The sequence below is a fragment of the Oryx dammah genome, unplaced genomic scaffold, assembly GCF_014754425.2.
Source record: "Oryx dammah isolate SB20612 unplaced genomic scaffold, SCBI_Odam_1.1 HiC_scaffold_2, whole genome shotgun sequence".
NCBI lineage: Eukaryota > Metazoa > Chordata > Mammalia > Artiodactyla > Bovidae > Oryx > Oryx dammah.
The window spans coordinates 58,812,437-58,835,182 of NW_024070186.1; the positions used below are offsets into that span (position 1 = coordinate 58,812,437).

At 36.4% G+C, this 22,746-nt stretch overlaps 1 protein-coding gene across 11 annotated transcripts in view; it reads right to left on the minus strand.

The window, feature by feature from the left end:
• MECOM (MDS1 and EVI1 complex locus) overlaps window positions 1-22,746 on the minus strand; it is a 631,434-nt gene that overhangs the window by 13,043 nt on the left and 595,645 nt on the right. For 6 of the 11 annotated variants that reach the window (XM_040248478.1, XM_040248428.1, XM_040248437.1 and 3 more), the window contains 6 exons: window positions 21,001-22,357; window positions 18,279-18,366; window positions 12,780-12,806; window positions 5,921-6,087; window positions 4,756-4,833; window positions 518-687 (listed from right to left, as the gene is read on the minus strand). In XM_040248478.1, the coding sequence (XP_040104412.1) occupies window positions 518-687; window positions 4,756-4,833; window positions 5,921-6,087; window positions 12,780-12,806; window positions 18,279-18,366; window positions 21,001-22,357 (1,887 nt within the window). The remainder of the gene's footprint in view (window positions 1-517; window positions 688-4,755; window positions 4,834-5,920; window positions 6,088-12,779; window positions 12,807-18,278; window positions 18,367-21,000; window positions 22,358-22,746) is intronic. The other 5 variants (XM_040248506.1, XM_040248446.1, XM_040248456.1 and 2 more) reach the window with 2 other exon arrangements.

Below are 22,746 nucleotides of genomic sequence, written 5' to 3' on the forward strand. Positions count from 1 at the left end.
ACATGACTAGCATTTGCTGCAGGCTACTCTGATCAGGTTGACAGCCTTTTATCTCTCATATCTAAAACAGGTCCCCTAGAGAAGTTTTCCGAACTGCAGGCTGTTTGCAAAAGCAGCTGTGGTTTCTAGGTTAATGCTGAGAGTGTGGGGCTCTACTCTGGTCATCCTGGCCAGGCCAGTGGCCACGTTCTGTGCCAACAGGGTCAAAGATTGTTCCCTGCGATTTAGAAAATCATGATTCATCAGTCTCCTTTGAGTTCCAACTATGGTTCTCTGTGATTGAGACTTCCCATTGAGATGCATCCAGAAAATAAAATGATCCAAATGAAGCTCTGAGTTGTATATTATTCAATAGTTCACTTGATTCAAAAATCTCAAGGGAAAAGTGCTACAAATTTTCATAATAGGATCTGATTCTCGTGTCAAAGGGGAATGAGAGATGGGCGATCACAACTGTCTTTTAAAATAAGAAGAATAAGCCAAGCATCTCCTCCTCAGAAGACAGTCAATGACCTACCAGACATGTTCCCATTCTCGTGCTTCTTGAGGTGTCTGTCTAAGTTGGTTTGTTGACCAAAACACCTATCACATAAGTGACACTTAAAGGGCTTCTCTTTATTGTGGATGTTGCGAACATGCCGCTGCAGGTTAGAAGATATGCTGAAGGACCTGTCACAGTACTTGCATCTGAAAAGCAAACACAGAGCAAATATTTGCAAGCAAATCAAAAGACATTTCTCAAGACAAGCAAACCAGATCTCCAAAATTATCATCCATAAAACAACACTGCAGCAAAGATTACTATCCACATTGCCAAGATTTCAATTCTGGTAAATGACTTTGATTGCATCAAAGATTTTTATGACTTTGTGAAAAATCATAATAAAATACTGATAATTTATTTTGCTCACAAGTTTACCCAGGTAATCAGTTCTAGTATTTCAAGCAAAGCTGACAAAATTAAAGACATTAAGAAATGGTAGCCATTTTATTTTCCACTTAGGACAATTAAACTTTCTGTAAACAAACAGGAAACAGATTCAAGTATTCTTCAAATAAAGTAAGAAAATCATTTTTTTAAATTCAAAATTTCAGAGCCTGATTAAATAATTTCTTAGTAAACTCACTTTCTCAATTGCTAATCCTAAAGGAAATTCTGTTATCTTCTGCAAAATAACAATAAAGATTTCCAACTTTTAAAACTGGGGCAATGTGAACAGTTTAATCTGATAGCAAAGATTCTAATTTTCATAATCTGTAGTGATTAGGAGCCCCCAAAGCCTTTACTGTGTTAACTTTTAAACCTTTACAAAAGAAAGGGTGCTAAATTCTCCTTTTTGAATAAAAGCACAAGGTCCTTGTTTACCCATCCCCCCACAATATTCTGAATTTCTCTCAGTTTTCCATTTCTATTTTTCTAAACCAGGTCAATTTTTTTTTTCAAGAAAGCACATAATATTGACTGACTAATTGTTTCTGCCTTCCATGATATTTATGATCAAAAATCATAAATTACTGAAGTTCTCCTTTAGTCACAAAATAAAAGAGTAATTCATCACCCCACCCCACTTCCCACCAGCTCTTATGGTAAGGAAGAAAAGTGGTAACTGACAAAATTTTTCCCTCTGGCCTTTTATAAAAAAGATTGTGTTAGCTGTTTATATGATTTTTTGTGTGTGTTGCTTGAAAGGAAAAATCACCTTTCTCTAGACGACTTTTAAGTGAAAATTTCTAACTTAACAACCAAAAAATCCTTAACTCATTCTTCCATGTGTGAATGGCACTTCTCCTACTTCTGAATGCAGATACACCAATTTGAGGGCTCAACATGAGAAAGTACCCTGTTCCACTGAAAGTGTTCTACAGTTGTTTCCATATGATGCCAGAAATCTAGTTAGTCCAGTGGGGAACATAAATTTGTTAAACTAGTTACTTTGGCATAGTATCAGTAAACCAACTCAAGGGCTAATTTAATTTCCCCCTAAAAAAACTGTTCTGGCATCATGAGGTCCATCAAATTTAAATTAATAATATTAATTTTAAAATGGTAAGATCCCACATTGATAATTAAGCCTCTGATTTTGAAAAAAAAAAAAATGTATGGGCCTTCTTTGAACTTCCAAGGTTCACTGCAATGAGAATCATGGTACAATGAGCCCAATTGTGTTGTCCTAAGCAGAATAACCTTAAAAACACTGATAGAGAAAACTTAAACTCTCATTAAACTTTTTAGAATAATTTTCACTTAAAATAATTTCTACAGAAATCACAAGGAAGAAACATTTTGTCTTTGACATGCTTCAAACTGCTTGCATGCATAGAATATTTAAATCTAATAAATAGCTTTGACTTTAACATGAATAAACTCAATCAATAAGGAAGTTCCAACCAAAAAGCATTTATTTTCTATCTTTCCTCTGCTAACAAATTGGCCAAAAGTTTGAGTGCTTCAGTAAGTTAGTAGGTGTTTAGTGAAGTGAAAGTTGATCAGTTGTGTTTGACCCTTTGCGACCCCACGGACTATAGCCTCTGTCCATGGAATTCTCCAGGCAAGAATACTGGAGTAGGTAGCCATTCCCTTCTCCAGGGGAACTTCCCAATTCAAGGATCAAACCCAGATATCCTGTATTGCAGGTGGATTCTTTACAGTCTGAGCTACCAGGGAGTAAGTGGTTAAGAAACCCCCAAATCAGATCCTAAGTTTCAGAAATTCTAAAAAGAAGTATATAACACACTCATGAGCTATACATGATTAAGCCATCCTGGTAAACATAGAGGGTATGGGAGCCTTTGAGATCATGGTATGAGATAAAAACCCAGAGTTCTAGATTTGTGTTTTAATTTAGGGGTCTACTAATATCAGATTTTATAGAACACAAGAGACACAGGTTTGTTCCCTGGGTCAGGAAGATCCCCTGGAGAAGGAAATGGTAACCCACTCCAGTATTCTTGCCTAGGAAATCCCATGGACAGAGGAACCTGATGGGCTACAGTCCATGTGTTCGCAAAGAGTCAGACACAACAACTTAGCGACTAAAGGACAACAGTTACAGAAGGCAATTAGCATATGTGGATCTGGATGTTTTCACTTGTGAAACAGAGGAGCTGAACAAATAACTGTTTAAGATCCTTAGCTATGCAAAATTCTGGTTTGCGTTTTTAAAAATACATATACAATAATAGCACCATTTATGGGGCAGAATAAATCCACCAAATTCAGGTACAAAAAAAGAGAAAAATGAGCATGATATCATAGCTGCATACCAGACCCTTGGCCATAACAAAATATAAGTGTGGAAATCTTTCCTTCCATTTAAGCAGAATTCCTGGGATATGACATTTTCTCAAAAAGGGAAATCATCTAACACTTCCTACATTTATATCTCTCTGAGACCTATTATATCCAATGCAATCTATCACATACAAAGTGGAAATATTACTTATGATTAGTAATTTACAGAACATGTAGGAAAGCAAAGGATTTAAGAAAATACTTTATTATTATCTGAGTTTAAGTCTCTCTAGTTTTCTACTAAAGTTTCAACTATCTTCAAACGAACATTGGTCTTCCCACTTTCTTATGCTTGTATATAAAGAAGTATTTGAAAGCTGATAAATTATTTATTTTAATGAAAAAAGTAAACATTCAGATAAAAATAATTGTACACATATGCAACCCATAAGAATTTCAAAGTAAAATAAAATTACAGTATTACTTAAAATAACTAACATTCATTCACTGAAGAAATATTCATGAGTTATCTAATACCGTGTGCAAGGCATTGCACATTGAACAACGCAGATGATATTTTAAAACTGGAAGGGAGATGGTGATTATGAGCATTCATCTGTAAAGAATAATATTAAAATTAAACCTAGTTCCATGTGTCATACGGCTGATTTTGACACTTAAGGGAATAGGCTAAGAAGCACTTCAGAAATTGTTGATGGAACTGCTCTCTTCTTATAATGTGTTCTATTTTGTCTGTTCTACCCTTTTTCTTCCTCCTCTCAAGGTAAAATTTATTCTTTAAACATCCTATCAAGACTTGTAGACATTGACTTAGCTGTACTGGGAAAACTAAGATATATCTGGGTTGTTAATTCTTAGCAGAGATTCAAGGCTTGGAAAAGGGAGACTACAAGGTTATGATTATTGTCAATTAAAATAGCATGAATCATTGAGGAGAGAAAACACTTAATTTTAAAAGTGACTAACAGTTCTTAAAAGCTTATTCTATTCTAGACATTGCTGCTGCTGCTGCTACTGCTAAGTTGCTTCAGTTGTGTCCAACTCTGTGCGACCCCATAGACGGCAGCCCCCAAGGCTCCCCCATCCCTGGGATTCTCCAGGCAAGAACACTGGAATGGGTTGACATTTCCTTCTCCAATGCATGAAAGTGAAAAGCGAAAGTGAAGTTGCTCAGTCGTGTCTGACTCTTAGCAACCCCATGGACTGCAGCCTACCAGGCTCATCTGTCCAAGGGATTTTCCAGGCAAGAGTACTGGAGTGGGTTGCCATTGCCTTCTCCCCTAGACATTGCTAGAACTTTTAAATTGAGATATAAGAAGACGATTCAAGAAATTAAGACTCTTCTAAATTTTAATCCCAGCCATTAGTTAATTCTTCTTTGAATCAAAATTGGACAGACATATGCTCAGACATGCACAAAAGTAGCCTCTTTTAAAATTGTGGCAGTAGGTCCAATTTATTACAATAGTTATCAAGATATTTAGTAAAAATCATTGTCAAACCTATAAGGCTGCTCTCCTGTGTGGGTTCTCAAGTGCCGTGTTAGGTTCGCAGATCTTGGGAAAATCTTACCACAGTATCTGTTATGAAAAGATATTTATAAGAGAAAAGTCAGCACAATTGCCTATATTTCACTCAAGCTGCTTAGAAGCCAGATGCTTATTTCTGATTTAATTAATCTTGCATGGAACTCACATGTCTTTGTTATTTAAAATTTGCAACAAAGTCATTCTACAGATATAAATAACTCTATAAATAAAGGCTGCCTTATGAGACCCAGTCTCATTGAATTTGCTCATGTGTAAGCAAGCAGTTTATAAAAACAGACTTGAGTTTTGATGACCCCCTCCATGTGCCTCTTTTATTAACTCTGTATCTTTACATCTGCAAAACTAAACCAGACAAGGAGATAAAAAAATGACAGGAGCCTGTGGTTCTGGGTTGATATAAACAGATTCAAATGTTTTAACTCATTTTACATGTTAGCCACAGTGACAACTCTCTGTACATTGAGTGGTATCAGATCAGACAAGATTCTAAGACCTCATCCATCAAGGTATGTTCCTATAAAAGCTTTTCTGGAAAGAAAGGAACACATTTTCCAAATAGCAGATAAATTGACATGCCTGAGTCAGATGCCACAAATTTCTGAGACAATTCATAAATGATAAGCATGATTTATTTTAAAAAAAGAAAACAGAAACAAATAAAAGCTTTGCTGTACTACTGATGAGTAACAAGGCACTTATTAACTAGTTTTCTCACTTATCGACCTTATTTGTCCTTCATTAAGAGCCTTATTCTTAAATACCATGACAATTAATAAATGTATGCTTGAGGACAGTAGTATTATACCTTTGGATGAAAATAATTAACTGTGAAAGAAAATTCATAAACATCAAAGTGAAACAAATAGATAGCATTTGGACCATTTCCAACCTCATTTATCACAACCAAATGGCCTGTGTTAAAATTTTCATTTAATAATAATCTTTTAAACCACTATTTTTATATCTCACTAAATAAAGAGTACTTTGAAGTGCTTGAAATCTATCATGGTTGCTATGAATCATCCAATCAAGAATAATTTCCAAAACAAACAGCATGGCCTTTTGAAATCAGAGGGGAGATTTTTGGGAAGCCAGTCATGATTAACTTTGCAGTTACCTGCAGGTATAACGTTCCTTTCCTTTCCGTAGGAGGTTCTCTGGCAGGGCGTTGGGAGGAGCTCTGAAGTTGAACATGGAGGGAACAGACTGTAGAAGTTCACTGGCCTCTGGTTTCAGGGCACTGAAGCTCTCCAGCTTCTCTGCCATGTTTTCAATAGCCGACATCTGAAAGGCAAAAGCATAAGACCGTGAAGGACAGGGCAGAGATCTTTCCTGCTGCAATCATCTCTAGCAAACTAAGAAATCATTATTAATAAAAGGGAAGCATCAAGTCTGCTGAATGCAGAGGCTGTAGAAAGAGATTATAGTGTCCCAATATTAAACAAATGAGAGAATTCATTGACTTTAAAGATAACAAAGGTAGAACCAAGCGTACACAATGTCACATGAACTTTTCCATAAGACCTTAGTCAGATCACTTTATAATAATTTGATATACAATAGAGCAATGAAGTACATGAGATAACAAAACGAAGTTACAGATTTTATTAAATTAAGAGACAGCATTAGTATCATGCTATGCACTAGGCCCACCGGTGAGTGACTGCAGGAAGAAAGAAATTAACACATCCCTTCTAGAGGCTGACCAGAACAGAGAGATGTTTGACTCTACCCCTCCCTTTTTAGAACAAAAGAAGTCTGAATTCTAACTCTGGCAAGATGGTTCTTTGGGACATGAGTCCACCCACTTCTTGGCCTGCAAGCTGACCAAATAAAATATACAGTAAAAAATAGTAAACTGGAAATTATAGGAAAATATTCTGTATGCCTTGCCTAAGTAAAAAAAAACCATAGGAACTAGAAAGTCCCATGAAAAAAACTCAAAGCATGAAAAATATCAAGAGTTCCAAAGTTACTGCTAGAGCCAAATGTATGTAATGCAGAAAGAAAAATTTAAGTGTGTAAGATATACTTTATGTTAAATTAATATGTTAAATTAATATCAATATACTAGATTTTTAAGTGAGATCATACACAAAGAATTTGGTAAAATATTAGTTTGTCCTGAAAAAGGATTGAATTGAAATGACACTTCATGATATATTATCATAACTTTGTATTACATTGGCATGACCACACTCTAGGAGCAGTATTCTCAAAGAAAAAGTATCCTGCCTAGTTCTTCTCCTCAAATAACCTAATTTATTGTGCTTATAATCTTCAAGTTTTTGTCTATCTGCACACATATTTGACAGAGTCATAATGAGAGGATGGTATTTACTTTCAAAGTTAGCTTGATTCTTACTATCTATAGTTAAGACAGACTCTCTTCTTTCAACCTTCCTAAAATGTTTCTTCCATACTCACATTTTATTTGGAAGCTGCTTACTACTGAATTTGTAAGTAGAAAAAGCAAACTCTCAGGCCATCTTGTAAAATCAACTCATCCATTGTTTATTTGGTTCTCAGGGCACTCTGCCAATGGAGAACTCAGAAAGCTGTTTAAAAGGTGTTTGTATTTTGTATGTTTCTCCAAAAGCTAGGGTGGTAGACTAGAAGACTTCATGCAAGGATTAAAAATGGTAAAAACTGTACATTCAAGCAACTGATCAACTCAAGAAAATGATACTTCTGCTAATAAGATGGCAAGACAGAGTTGGAGGCCTAATTTATTTTGAGCTCAGGTTAAAAATAAAAGGCAACAATTTGTATTCAAAAGGATAATTAATAAAATTTATCTTGCATGGACACATGGCTGGACAGAATACTACTGACTTCTAAAACTAGAGCAAAATCTTGATGGCCTACACATGATTCTCTTCTTACAAAGGGAATATTGTATGCTTGATTTTTCAAACGACTATTCATATTGTAGTTAGCTTTCTTTCTTTTTCCTTTATCCTGGAGCCTGCCCTCTCATTTCATGCCCAGACTCCTAATGCTAGCTACAAATTGCAACGTACAGGGTACTACTGCCAATTTGCCAAATGTCTTTCATCAAACACAGTGCAAAAAAATCTCAGAGGAAAGTCAAGATACATTTACTTGTCAGACGACAAATGTGAACGCATTGGGAGGTGGTAGGGGCTGTAAGCTCAGAGGTTTGATTCATAATCACTCAGCTGCTAAAACATTCTCCACAGATGCAAGTGGACAGCACATTTGTCACTATGAAGGATTCTGACACATACTGATCACAGGGCAGAGATATGGAATGATGATTCTGCTCAGAGAGGTTGGCGGAAACTCTGTCCCTAAAGAATATGGTCATTATTCCCCTCTAGCCAGAGCATTAGCATTTTCATATTACTTTGGATTTTATTTATTAAAAATCAATCCAGAAATATTTTATGATACTATTTTATTTGCATTTATTCCTTCTAATTGTTCTTTTCAGAAAATCATTTTGATAATCTACCCTCCATGCAATAAATTGTCTGAGTGAGAAATGACCTCTGGCCTTCAAGCTGATTAACAGTAACAAGCAAGGGTAAGGGTCATGATCGCATAAATTTATGGGGAAGAATAGTAAGTGCAAGGGTGATGATTATAAATGTTTTATTTATGTACATTTAATATTTGAGTAAAGTTTTATTATCTAGTGGTTTTAAATCATTTGAGTGTCCACCCTGCTGACACACAGATTCCTGCGGCAATACATCTTACAGAAACACTTTCCTTTTATATGGAAAATAGCTTACTCATGACTACTATTATTCTCGGCTTTTATCTCGAGCACATATAAACTGTAAGTCCTTCAAGTCATTTAACAGCAATTGGCTGCTGAGAAATGAGTCTTGCTTTAGGAGCTACTAATAGCTCCTTTTGAAGAAAGATCACCGTGATTACTTTACCCCAAACTGTTTCAACTTGGGAAAGCATCAAGAAATAAAAAAATATATTATGGACTTGACTAAGTAACAGCATTCTTAAGGATAACAAGAAAAAGAATCGTGGTTACTCAAGTGCCTCCTCTATAAGCCACCTCCACCTCTGGCTTCTGGTGTCAAATGAAAAGAAGATTAAATTGGAATGGGGAAGAAGCAGAGGAGAAAGATGAGAAGCGAGCTGAGGGTAGCTGTTAACACCACACATGCGGACACACAGCCACCCACTTTCTTTCCAGCTGCTGCTGCTGCTGCTGAGTCACTTCAGTTGTGTCTGACTCTGTGCGACCCCATAGACGGCAGCCCCCAAGGCTCCCCCGTCCCTGGGATTCTCCAGGCAAGAACACTGGAATGGGTTGACATTTCCTTCTCCAATGCATGAAAGTGAAAAGCGAAAGTGAAGTCGCTCAGTCATGTCCGACTCTTAGCGACCCCATGGACTGTAGCCCACCAGGCTCCTCTGTCCATGGCATTTTCCAGGCAAGAGTACTGGAGTGGGGTGCCATTGCCTTCTCCGTCTTTCCAGCTGCTAAGTCATTTCAGTTGTGTCCGACTCTGTGCGACCCCATAGATGGCAGCCCACCAGGTTCCCCGGTCCCCCGATTCTCCAGGCAAGAATACTGGAGTAGGTTGCCATTTCCTTCTCCATCTTTCCAGCTAGCAACCACCAAAGCAACATAAAAGCCATCACTGAATCCTCTTTTTCATCTTCCTAACATTTGCTCTCATGTACTTAACATCAGCTGAAAAGAATAAATTTCTCCATTAAGACAGATAGAAGTAACTTGGACAAATACACACTACTATGTATAAAAGAAATAACAAATACAAACCTACTGTATAGCACAGGGAACTCTACTCAACACTCTTTAATGACCTATATGGGAAAAGAATCTAAAAAAGAGTAGATACATATATACGTATAACTGATTCACTTTGCTATACACCTGAAACTAACACAACATTGTAAATCAACTATACTCCAATAAAATTAATTTAAAAAAGAATAAGTGACTTAAACATCTGCTAGTTAGGGTAGTTTAGCCTTTCTGTGACCAACAATCAGTCCTACTCCATATCTTGGGATTAAGATGAGCTTTATCTAGGGTATTGGTCAAAACCTCAACTTCCTCTAGCTATCTAGGCTGACTCACATGATACTCCTTTTGGAAAAACATTCATTTTGTAGATGCAGTAAGTTTTAACAGCCACTAAAGTCTGACTTGGTATTTCAAAAAATCAGGATGAATTGGGATAAATGAAACAATTTAGCTACAAATACATTTCAATTATGAAAATAAAAATGAAGGGGACAACATGTACTACGATGAATAGGAAATCTGCTGAAAAAAATGGAAAAAAAGGAGGCAAAAATCAGATCATATATTTTAGAAAGATATTGCCCTATATCCTATCAATGTCATTGACTAATCTCTAATCAGTAAATGACAGTTTTTTTTCCTATAGAACAGTGATTTTTATTTACATATATTATAGTTGTTGATGGTATCTGCAGCCAGATGTCTGGAAAAGGAAGTTATTTCCCCCCCTTTTAGTCCCCAAGAGGCTATTAACTTTAAACTGACGCAAACTAGTATTTAGACACAATTCCCTAGCTTCTACCAAAAATGTAACTATCTCCCTTGTCAAATAGTTCGTTTTGTAAAAACATTTCAGCAGGCAAGATAACATCAACTGGGTCTGAAGCACTTAGCTTAACATTTTTTTATCTGGCAGGCAATAATTGAGGACATAAAGAAGTTTCTCATTAAAACTATTAAACTGACAATCTGATTATACAAAATGATATGTCCAATGGCACCATGAATTATGTGACCTAATGTTTCACAAATTAGATTACACATGGCTTTATCATAAAACAACTAACTTTTCATAAATAACTTACGATGGGAAAGTTTGTAGATTTGGTAGTTTTCTATATTTATTCACTTGATTATCATGAGAAATCTTAAAATCATGGCCATTTGGGGGAGAAATAAATATTCATATTTTATGGTTGTCTCATTCCATGTATCATATTCTGCAGTCATGATTATAAAATTATAGCTTTCAACCACTAAAATTTATAAAATTTAATATTTTAATATTTTCCACTAATATCCATTTTATAATAAAAATATAAAATACTGCTCTGCAACATCTATGATTCAAAGACTGGGAGTGTTTCCAAAGCATTGTCATAGCAGGTGCTATACCATTGCATTATCACGAAAGGCATCTAACTTAAAATATGAACTGTCTTTGTAAGTTGTAGCAGCACTGGCCATTTGTATAGGAGACAACACCTTATTCTTGAAGCGGCTAACAGCAAAGCTACCAGCAAGTAAAAGTTAACATTAGAAAGAATGAAGACAATGCGGCATGATATTTAAGACAAACCCCTGCCAGGGAAGGCAGACCAAAAAACACTAGAAATAATAAGCCAGGATAACCAAAGAACAATGCTGTCTACTACACAATTTTGCCTAACAAGGAAGTCTATCTCTTTGCTCTTACACTGTGGAAATAAGTGTAAACCTTAAAAGTTGATAGGATGAGAAAAATCCTTAAAAATTGATAGGATGAGAAAAATCCACAATTCCTCACATATTCCACAGAAGAAATAAATGGAAGAATTTCTGGTAAAGGAAAACAAACATTAGATAGAGGAAACAGGTTAAGTGCAAAAGTGTTCTAATTTAAAATAATTTATATTTAACGTTATGGTGACTAAGGAAAAAGTGAACTATATTTCAAGATTTCATCCATACTTTAAAATCAGTATAATTCTGAGTGAAGAGGAGAATAAAAGAGTAAAAATATATACACTTAGAGGAAATTCTGTAATACATGCTATTTATATACATTTTCATTGTCTCAAGGTTTATTTGGGAGTGAAACATAAATAAATAGTATTCCTTGTATCTTGAATAAAAAATAAAGCTGTCTCTTAGTGATGTCAACTTACTGTATCTGGAAATATTAATTGAAAGTTGAGGGGAAGGATAAATAGGGAGATTGAGACTGACATATACACACTACTATATATAAAGTAAATAATTAATAAGAACCTATTGTATAGCACAGAGAACTCTAAACACTCTGTAATGGCCTATATGAGAAAATAATCTAAAAACAAAGAGTGGATATATACGTATGTATATCTGATTCACTATGCTGTACACCTAAAACTAACACAACACTATAAATCAACTATACTCCAATAAAAACATTTTTAACAGTTTAAAAAGAAAGTTGAGGAAGCCGGTTGTTGGTGTTGTTGAGTCACTAAGTCATGTCTGACTCTTTGAGACACCATGGACTATAGCCCACCAGGTTCCTCTGTCCAGGGGATTTCCCAGGTAAGAATATTTTGGAGTGGGTTGCCACTTCCTTCTCCAGGGGATCTTCCAGACTCAGGGATCGAATCCACGTCTCCTGCACTGGCAGGCAGATCTTATACTGCTGAGCCACCAGGAAGCCTGAAGAAGTGGGACCCAATGCTAAAAGATATATTCTTTAGATAGTTAAAGATTTTTAAACATTTAGTCTTGTGAATCCACACAGCCAGAACCAAGTTCTGCCCTGGGTTATATGGATGTGAATTACAATGTCAACTTGGGTCTACACATAAGTTCAGGTTTTATCCTTTTTTAAGGCTTTATCATAAGCATCTTTAATATGCTGGTACAGGCTCCCCCAAATAATTATTGTTTCCACTTAGTGATCCATCTTGAAATCCCTATTAACACACACTCCCAAGTACTCAGAAAGAGTTCTACATCAAGGTACAATTACTATGGAATGGGTTAGATTTAGAGAATAAACTTTCTGTAAATAAACAATTTATAGACACCTAATGTCCAACCCAAAGTATCTTGCAGCTTGACAAAGATGAAAATCTATCTGCTAAAGCTCTATCATTTAAAGGAAAAGGGCTCAGAAATCTCTCTATGGCAATTTATAATATTAGTTGTTTTCCTTTTAATGCTACATTATTTTAGTCAAAAATATAAATAGAAAACTTACCCAAGTTCTCTGATCAGGCAGTTGGAACTGGGAGCAAAATTGAAACAAAAACAAAAAAATTACTTCTGTATAGGTATCTTTATTGCAATCTATCCTTTGAGAAATTAACATTTATACTAAGTAATTTTTGCTTATCATGTAACTATACCTTGAGTAAAAGCCTTGATAATGAATATTTTTATAACATGGGGTTTTCTCTATTTACCTCAATTAAATTTTAGAATCAAGGTTATAAACCAGAATTTTTTTTTCCCCAAGAAAGCTAAATACTGCTTACTACTAAATCTTAGCAAAATAGATACTTCCTTTTCATTTGTTTCTACTGACTGCAAAACAAGATTCTTAAATTTTACTTTAATAACTAAAATGTAAGCAATTTCCTGCAAAAAAATATCTAGTCTCATATTTTTACAGCATTAATGACAAAGAGAATAAATACTCACTCAAATGTGAATCACTGAGTAACAAAAAGGTAGTGTGCTTGGAAATAAACTGGTTTCTATTAGCATGGGACCATCAGCAGTTTGAACTCTGAAGAATAGTAATGAAAAGAACTACAAATGTCTAGTTATTTGTGACAATTTATGACAAGACTCACTGGTGAAAATGTCAGTGAATTACTGTGTTGCCCAAAAAGTTCGATTGGGTTTTTCTGTAAGATCTTATCGAAAAATCTGAATGAACTTTTTGGTTAACCCAATAGAAGCTATACCAGGTAACACAAATGTTTTATCTTTAAAAATATCATTTTGGCTTGTTTAAAGGGGATATATCTTGCTTTCTTAGGTTACGGTATCTTTAATAAGGAATATACACAGTTTTTAAGGGTGAAAGATTTACCACAGAAGAAATCTAATTCAAGAAACACTTGTTGAAAGCAAAAGAAAGACAAAAGGCGAAAGACGAAGGGCAAAAGCCTTACGTGATTTTCATATCAACATACACATGAGAACTTGGGAAAAGACCTTAGTCTTTTTCCCAGTTCTTTGGAATACTGTAACAAGTAGACACTTTAAATGAAGAAAGTGAAGACACTTTAAAATGAAGAAAATAAAAAAAGAATGAATAAAGCACAGAAATGGAAGTAAAATAGAGTTTCCACGGTAGATTAACACAAAGCCAAACATCTGAAATTGAAATATATAAATAACTAAAAATAACATTTAAAGTATAGGAAAATCAAACAAAGGTATAATTTATAGCCCGTTTTATACTAGTATAATTGCCAAGTGATTTCTATGGCAATTCAAATGAGCTGTCAATGTGAATGCAAAGTACCCAAAATGCAAAGTACCCAATGAAATGGACATTCCAAAGATCACAGGGTAATATCATTTCCTCCATCTCACCTCCTGTGGCTGTCATCTTCTTTTCAAAATTATAATCTAAGATTCCAAATGTGATTTTCAAACACATAGTCAGGGAGAAACCCTATACTACTTATTTCAGCCTTATGTTAAACTAACTTATTTATAAGAGAAAAATAGAAAGTGAAATAGTGCTCTAGTGGCCTGACAGAGCAAACATACTTCTTTAAGAACTGAACTGAGAGGAATTTAAACCCTGAGAATGATAAAGCCTGTATTTATCTTTTGATTCTGATGTATATGTTCCCATATGTTTTCTGTATTTTTGTCAAGGATTTTAAAAATACATATTTTCTTCTAAAAGGCAGTAAAATGGCCTAATAATTTATTTCCAATAAAATTTAATAAATATCCAACTTATTTGTATAAGTGAAAATCAAAGTGTTAGTCGCTCAGTCTTGTCCGACTCTTTGCGACCCCATGGACTGTAGCCTGCCAGGCTCCTCTGTGCTTGGGATTCTCCAGGCAAGAATACTGAAGTGCATTACCATTCCCTTCTCCTGGGATCTTCCAACCCAGGGATCAAACACTGGTCTTCTGCACAGCAGGCAGATTCTTTACCATCTGAGTGAAGTGTCAACTTTCATTTATTAGTAACTATGTACAGGGGAGGCAGGCAGGGGGCAGGGGGGACAGAATACAAAGACATACAAAAATTGTAAAATTTTTACAATCAGAGAATACCACTACAAAGCATTTACATATCTATCTGTTTATAGGTTTTCCCTAAAGCATGGAAAACACATGCTCTCCTTTTAATTATTATAACAATCCTAAGAAATAGATAGAGGTAGATAACCCTGAGATAAATAACATTATTCTTATTCTGAAGACGAGGATATAGAAGCCTCAGAAGGACCATGTGATTTGCTCCAACATACTATAAATGAAAGATGAAATTGTGAATGGTCTTAACCAAGCACTTATCTACCTACGAAACAATGGCAAGCCCTGGGTGCAGAGGAGGCAAATCCTTTCATTTTGGTGGAATGCTCTGGTGTCCAACAAGGCAGCACCAAGAACACAGCAAGCATCCTTCCAGGTATTTCTAGATACTGATGTATTTCCACCAAAGAAACTGGGCTCAGGGGATGGCAGGAGGGTGTGTTACTGATACTTCTTCATAGTCAAAACAGAATACTTCTGCATCCAATAAGAAAAGAGAGCTTTTCCACCTCTAGATCCTTCCATATGCCAAGCACAGTGCTAAACATGTCATGTATGTGAGCACTGATCGTTTCAGCTGCCCCTAGTGAAGCTGGAAGGGGTAAACGCATTACACTGACAGAGAAGGCTCGGAGATATGAACTACATGCCTCAAAACTGAAGCATTTCTGCTAATAAGTAGTAAAGCCTGTTCGAAAGCAGCTATTTCTGGCCCCAAATCCTAGGCAGTTGCTCTTCGTTTTCATTTGTTTGTTTATTTGTTTGTGGGAAGGTGGATCTTGAGGCTGTGATGGAACTGATACAGTACTAGAAAGAACAAAAAAAGTTCTGCCGAAACTTCGGAACATATGAGGCAGATTTTCTGAAAGAGCAGTCCTCCTCTGTGTGCTCAGTCATATCTGACTCTGCAGCTCCATGGACTGTAGCCCACCAGGCTCCTCTGTCCATGGGATTTTCCAGGCAAGAACACTGGAGTGGGTTTCCATTTCCTACTCCAGGGGATGTTCCCAACCCAGGGATCGAACCTGAGTCTCCTTTGTCTCCTGCATTGCAGGTGGATCTGCTGAGCCATCAGGGAAGCCTAAAGTCTGAAAAGACAGGCTGTTCTGAAGGCCTGACGAAAACTGAGGGACCTGAACGTCTCTCAGGTGACACTCTTTATGCCCCCTGTATCTCAGTGACATACAGCCATTACACACAAAAACAGCCACAATGGTTATCAAAATAATGCAATATTTCTGTCATCATTGATAAATAGCCTTTGCCCCAACTACCCTCAATGTCCTCCTGCTGCCCAGGCCTCCTCCCAAAAGACCCTTCAGACAGCCCACCAGCCAGCAACCAAAGGATGAACAGTTGGCCAGCAAGGGCTTCCGGGACCCAGCTCCCCAATGGCAGGAGCCCATTCTGACTGATCAGTATTCATGACATATGATGTGTTAAATATTTTACTGATCACTACTGGGTACTGTTCTTACAGCAACATGCACCAATAGTTAGTCTCATATAACAAGACATGACATTCTGGTGTGGGAAGGACACCCTCTGCCACTGTGCTCCCATAGGTATATTTTCAGTGATCTGAGCGGGTGATTGCTATACTCCCAAGCTCGATACACATGCCTCATCTTTTGCTATCCTTCAATAATTTTGAGAATATTAAAACATAGCAGATTTTCTATCATTTGATTAAAAATATGCATATACTACATTTACAACAGCTACATGCACATGTAAAGATGTAGATAAAACTCCCCATTTTCTGAACCAGTAAATTTGCTTTAGCTAGCTAGAAATCTTTGAATTTCAGAGAAGATCGGGACCTTACACCCACTCCTTCATCTAATAAGTAAGGAAACTAAAAGCCAGGTCGACTGAGTCATTCAAAGATACTGAATCCTGGCTTTTTTTTTTCCTCCCTTAAACTACATACCCACAGCACTTGATTCTGAAACGATTAGTTACTAGATTTTAAAGATAATTAGAATATAAAATAGATTGATTTATTGTAATTAAAACTGTAATTAAATTTAATATAATTTAATTACAGTTATAAGGATAACTATAATATCCTTATAAGCATTTAATTAGAAAGTTATCAAGAGAGGTACACTTTTTGTACAGTATCTGACACAAAAATGCATTTTATGCTCAGGTTTATTAGCCCAGGAGACCAACAAGTGCAATTCAGATCAATCTAAATGTGGAAAATAAGTACCCGATAAACATTTACTGTTTTAGAACTTGCTTTTCCAGAAAATAATTTAAGAAATTCCTTAGTTTTCTACACAAAATGAATACTAACTGGAATATTTCTAACCCTTTTCATACTAAATCATATATTGTTTCAGGTTAAAACAGAGAATTTTTGAGCAATGACAGGTCTCTCCACTCAACCCAGAATATGGTATTTCAGCTCTCACACTTTATTGTCCAGAATTTGGGAAAGTATTTTTAAAAATGAAGAAAGAAGCAGTAGCAGAGAGGGTGATGGTGAGGGGTGGGGGAGGAGTCATATTCTAAGATGATTAAATTTAATTGTTTCATAGCTTTCTGTAAGATAGCTTGCATAGAATTTTCCACCGATTTTATCAGAGAAGCATAAGTTCTGGTTTGAATATATTGGAACAGAACAAATCAGTTTACTCTGTTGTCAAACATTTTCATAAAAGTATTGCTTACTGTTTCTAAGGAGCTTGTATCCTTAGTAATCAGTAAATTAAAAAAATATATATCATTAAGAAACCAGATTCGAGATGCTTATATATTCCTTCTTTCAATATAATTCTCCACACTTTAATTGATATGTAAACTAGTTTTTTAAAAATGACCAAAAATGTGGGGACATAAAGATGAACCAATTAGATAGCACTGCTGTGTATTTTCTTTGCAGTGAGAAATTATACATATTTTGATAAATGGACACAACTCCATCCACCAAATAGCTCTGTGTATTGTGGTGAATTCTTGTGCAATTACAGAAGTTTGCTGGAATGCCCAGTGGTCTCTAGATAAATTCCTTCACCCTCTATGGTAACAACTTGTCAGGTAGACTCATTTCCTGTTTTTATCTAAGCACTAAAAGAACACGAATGACCTTCATGAGTTTGGGACAAATTACACAGTGATCCATTTCTTATAATCGCAAATTTTTAAACATGAAAGACAACTTCAATATTTAATTTTCTTAACTGAATTTTGCTCACTCCAAAATACACTTTAGCTCAGGTAAGTACTTAATAGAGAATAACTTAACACTGAAACCATGTTATTTTTACATATATATATTGACTACTTTTTCTTTAAAAAGTTTGGATTTTAATTCTGCTAGAATTTCCTGTGTTCTTCCACATCAGCGTCATAGGAAATCCTAATGTTCTCAAGATTTCTTTCATTTCATTGCACCTGCTTTTCAGGATCAACAAGTTAGTTTACAAGCTTGAAGTCTCAAATTCAAAATACTTACTTGTGGGTGAAATAAGAATCCTGGAGAAGGCCTCAAGTATTTCTCTTTTAAAGCTTCAAGTGGGTCAGTTAGTTTTCTTTTCTCTACTCTGAAAGGTTAAAATTAGATTTTGGAGAAGAATCAGTCTCACAGATCAATCCCTGCATAATCACTGACATTTAAAACAGCTAACAATAAAGCAAATGGTAGGTTGCCGGGAAGCACACTAATAAAAATATAAAGACATCTGTTTCAGTTCTTGAAGAATACTCATGGCACTTCTAGGTGCTCAAAGAAAGAAGGTCCTTTTTAAAATGGAAAAATCCTATTCAATGAGTAGTAATACTAATAATAATGAGAAGGAAATGTTAAAAACGAAGTCATGAAATCGGAGGCATCGCTCACAAGTTTGTACCTTTCCATTGCAAATGTAGACAAAAATGCTGGCTGATTTCAAAAGCAGGTGAAGAAGGTTCACTTTGAAAATTAAAGTCATTTTCTATCAATAAGGCGCTCTCACAAATCATCATTCTATTTCTTTTACATTTATGAATGCCAGCAGGAGAGTTTCTAAGCCTACTACACACCTTGCTAGCCACTGCTGCTGATAAACAGGGCAGGTGAAAGAGGGGTGGTAGGAAGAGGATAAGGAACTTTTTGAAGATAAGGAAAGACTTTATCAAACTTATCTATACAGTGCTTCTTCTTTAGAAATGTTTGCCATTCTATTTTCTATTAAGTATATAGGAAAAGACATTGTGGATTGAATTAATTTCTTTCACCAACTGTTGGTGATTTCGTTTTAAAAAATATTCAATAAGTATATTTTTAAAATAGTTTCAAACTGAATAGAAGCAGCTTCTGTGCTAAGTCAGTTGTGTCCAACTCTTTGCAACCCTATGGACTGTGGCCTGCCAGGCTCCTCTGTCCCTGGGATTCTCCAGACAGGAATAATGGAGTGGGTTGCTGTGCCCTTCTTCAAGGAATCCTCCTGACTCAGGGATGAAACCTGGGTCACTTTCACCTCCTGCATTGGCAGGCGGGTTCTTTACCACTAGTGCCACCTGGGAAGCCTAGAAGCAGCTTCAACTTCTTGAAATTGCATATATGTTATGTTTTACATATACTCTTTCACTTATTGAAATCAGTGCCCTTATACCCATTTTATGGATGAAGAAAACTTTAAGACATGAGAAAGCTGAGATTTCAACCCAGGTCTTACACTAAAACTGGGTTTAGGTCTTTTATGAGTTTGATGAAATGAGATGCCTAAAGCCTCAGTTGAAACTGTTGTACCAGAGAGAAGACTGATATTAGAGTAAGCAGGTGGAAGGCTGGGAGATGATGGAGAAGAGTGGAAGGGGTATGTGGATGAACTGGAAGTTCATTCCCATTGGGAGGGTCTAAAAAAGAAAGCTTGGGAAATTATCTTCACAAAGGGCTGAGACATATCACTGAGTGAGAAATACAACCTTACTGACCATGTGTAATATATAAGCTACACACAAAATATGGAAGATCTGTTTTTTTCCCCCCTTCTTTTTCTTTCTCTGTAAAAGAACTGCCACATAAAAGAAAATACAGTCATTGGTTGGATGGGGGGTGGGGGGAGGGGAGCGCCCAAGCCTGGTAATGATGGCTTTGAGACATTTTTGTTTTGTCCTTTTCTATGCCCCTTGTCATGTTCAAGTAGGGGTAGTCCTTAATGAACTGGTAATGTTTCTTGGTTAATGTACGTAATAAAGGTAGAAAAAGAGTTTGAAGTGAAAAGACTGCAGCTCTGGTACCTACCAAGTTATAGGTGCTCAAAAAAATATTGTGAATGAAGAAATTGAACAAAACTGTCTCCTGATTTAAAAAAAAAATTAGGCAGAAATATCAAATACTGCCAGCTTAAATAAGTCCAATAAAAAATTGTCTACATTTTCCATTAACTCTTAGCGATGTTCATGATTTGAATGAGAAAATCAATGTGAAAATGCTCAGTAATATTTAAAATACATCGCAAGCACTGTTATTGTTGTTTGTACACTTTGAAGAAAACTAGTATTTAAAAACTGAATCATTCTGAATGGTCCAGTGTTAACTGAGAACTGGACCTAAGAGGCTTTTTATTAAGCATATATTTCCCTGCCCTAAAAAATTTTGGATGCAAAGGAAATCGAATAATGCAGGCATTAAACACAGATGTGTTTTTAAGCCGATCATTCACATCATTTACAAAGCATTTTTGTGATCAATATTTCATTTACAGGGGGCTTCTAAGAGATTTACTTAGAAACAAAATAGGACCAGCACTTATTAAGGTTTGTGTTGGTAGCTTAATAAAGAATAAACTCTCCCTCTGTCCCATTTCATTCCAAATAATCTGACCCATTTAAGTACCCACACATATTTGCATTAATCCTTCAGGAGCCTCATTCTTCCGCCACTTGACAACTTGCTTTAAATATGGCTTTCCCATATTTTCCACTTAAAAAAAAATGTGTTTAAAAATAAATTTATTGTCAAGGGAAAGAACTCCATGGGTCTATTCCAAAACCCCAAATTCGGAGACATCCAAAAATAAGTCCAAACCTAATGAGTTGACTTTCTGAATAAAAAATGAATTCACCAGATCAAACAACTTTACTCTGTTTTATAAGAACAATAAAAAATGGTTTGTTAAAAGTCATAACTTTAGAGTATAAAAACTACCTTTTGTTTGTCCGTCCACACTGAGCGGTCTCCCAACCTCCCTTACCTGTAAATAGGGTCCATAAAGAAAGGAGTGGGTCTAGCGTGCTGTAAGGAACCATCCGATGCTGGTCTTGGTTCAACGTTGCCTCCTTTCTTCTCCCCAAACACGTGGTTTTTACGAGGCTCAGTCAGCTTGGTCCCACTGGCTCTACTCCTACTGCCCATACTTAGATCCAGGGGCTGGTCTTGGCTTGCAGCCGGGGTCGCTGAAGGCTTGGCAGGTACTGGGGTTAAGGGCTTCTCGTCCTTGCGTTTAGTGGTGAGATCAAAGGGAGACTCAGAGCTTCCCTTCTGCAGTTTCTTTACTTCACTTGGTGATTGGGGTTCCATTTTCAAAGGTAACGATCTCAAGTCTCTATCAGGAAATGGGTACATTGATTGAGAGAATGCTGGAAAAAATGGGAGGGGAAACATGGAAGGGTAAGGTAAAGCTCCAACTTTTTTGTCTTGCAGCCCCACCAGTCCTGTTGAACCAAAGTATTTTTCAGCAATAGAAGCAATAGCCTTTATAGAATCATTCACAGCTCCTGACACCGCAGTCTGCTCCTCTAAAGATGGTGAGAAAATGGAATGATTGCTGTATTCTTTCTTATTATGTATTGAAGCCAGATTCTGAAGAGGGCTTACTTTGTCTTTGAACATTTTACCATTTTCTTTAAATTTCTCTTTATCACTTTCAATGTCACTTTCCAGATCAGAGCCCGAGGTTGTTTCCAGGTCACTGCCACTTGGCGTACTGACATCATCAAGGTCACTACTCTCTGACTGGTCACTGATTTTCTCAAGGGGCCTCTCTTCAGAGGACCTCTCGGGCTGGAGCTCCACTGGCTTATTGTCCCCTACAGGTGGGTGTTTAGATAGTGCCTTCAAAATATCCTGTGTAGCTGGCAGTATCTGAGGATGTGTCATGAGGGGACTTTGACTTTTGTTTGTCTGTTCAGTACTTGACAGTCCTTTAACAGGAGAACTAGCAGGTATCAAAGGAGGCCTGTGGTACAAGCCGGAAGGAAATAGACCAGGGAAGCTAAAAGAAAATCCAGGAGCTGTTGGAAAGGTAAGACCAGCAGGATGCCTATTGGCGCCAAAATAGTCAGCAAGGCCCGGGTTGGCATGACTCATATTAACCATGGACGTTTTATCCATAGCTGGGGTTCCAGGAAGTGAAATGCCTTGGCCAAAAAATCCACCTGCCGCAAAATGGTTCTTGCCCTCACAAAACCTCCTGTGTTTATTTAAGGAAGACGTAGTGCTGAACATTTGTCCACAGTCTTTGCACTTGATTTGGGTTCTGCAATCAGCATGCATGCGCTTATGACGACAAAGGTTTGAAAACTGAGTATAGGATTTATGGCAGACCTCACCTGTGTGCAAACAACAAAAAAGAATCTCAGGCTTTATGGCAATTGCTTCTGAATTTAGCAAGTATTACAAGTGGTTTACCCCAAATTTCAATTAGGAAGTCAGGAAAAGACGTTGGAGGCACCAAAGTGGTGCTCCAAACACAGAAAACCCCATTTCACTAGATTCCAAAGCAAGGCATCCAACCTGACAAATGTCTTGAGACAGCACAAATATTTCATATAAATAGATATAAATATTTGTCACCCCCACTACATCATATTTTGCATCATATTTGTGTATTCAAATATTTATTAAAAAGTCAAATTCCAGCATGCACTGATTTCCCAACCCAGTGACGACACCAGCAGAATCTTCACAACGTAAATTCTTAAGATCTGCTAAACATGAA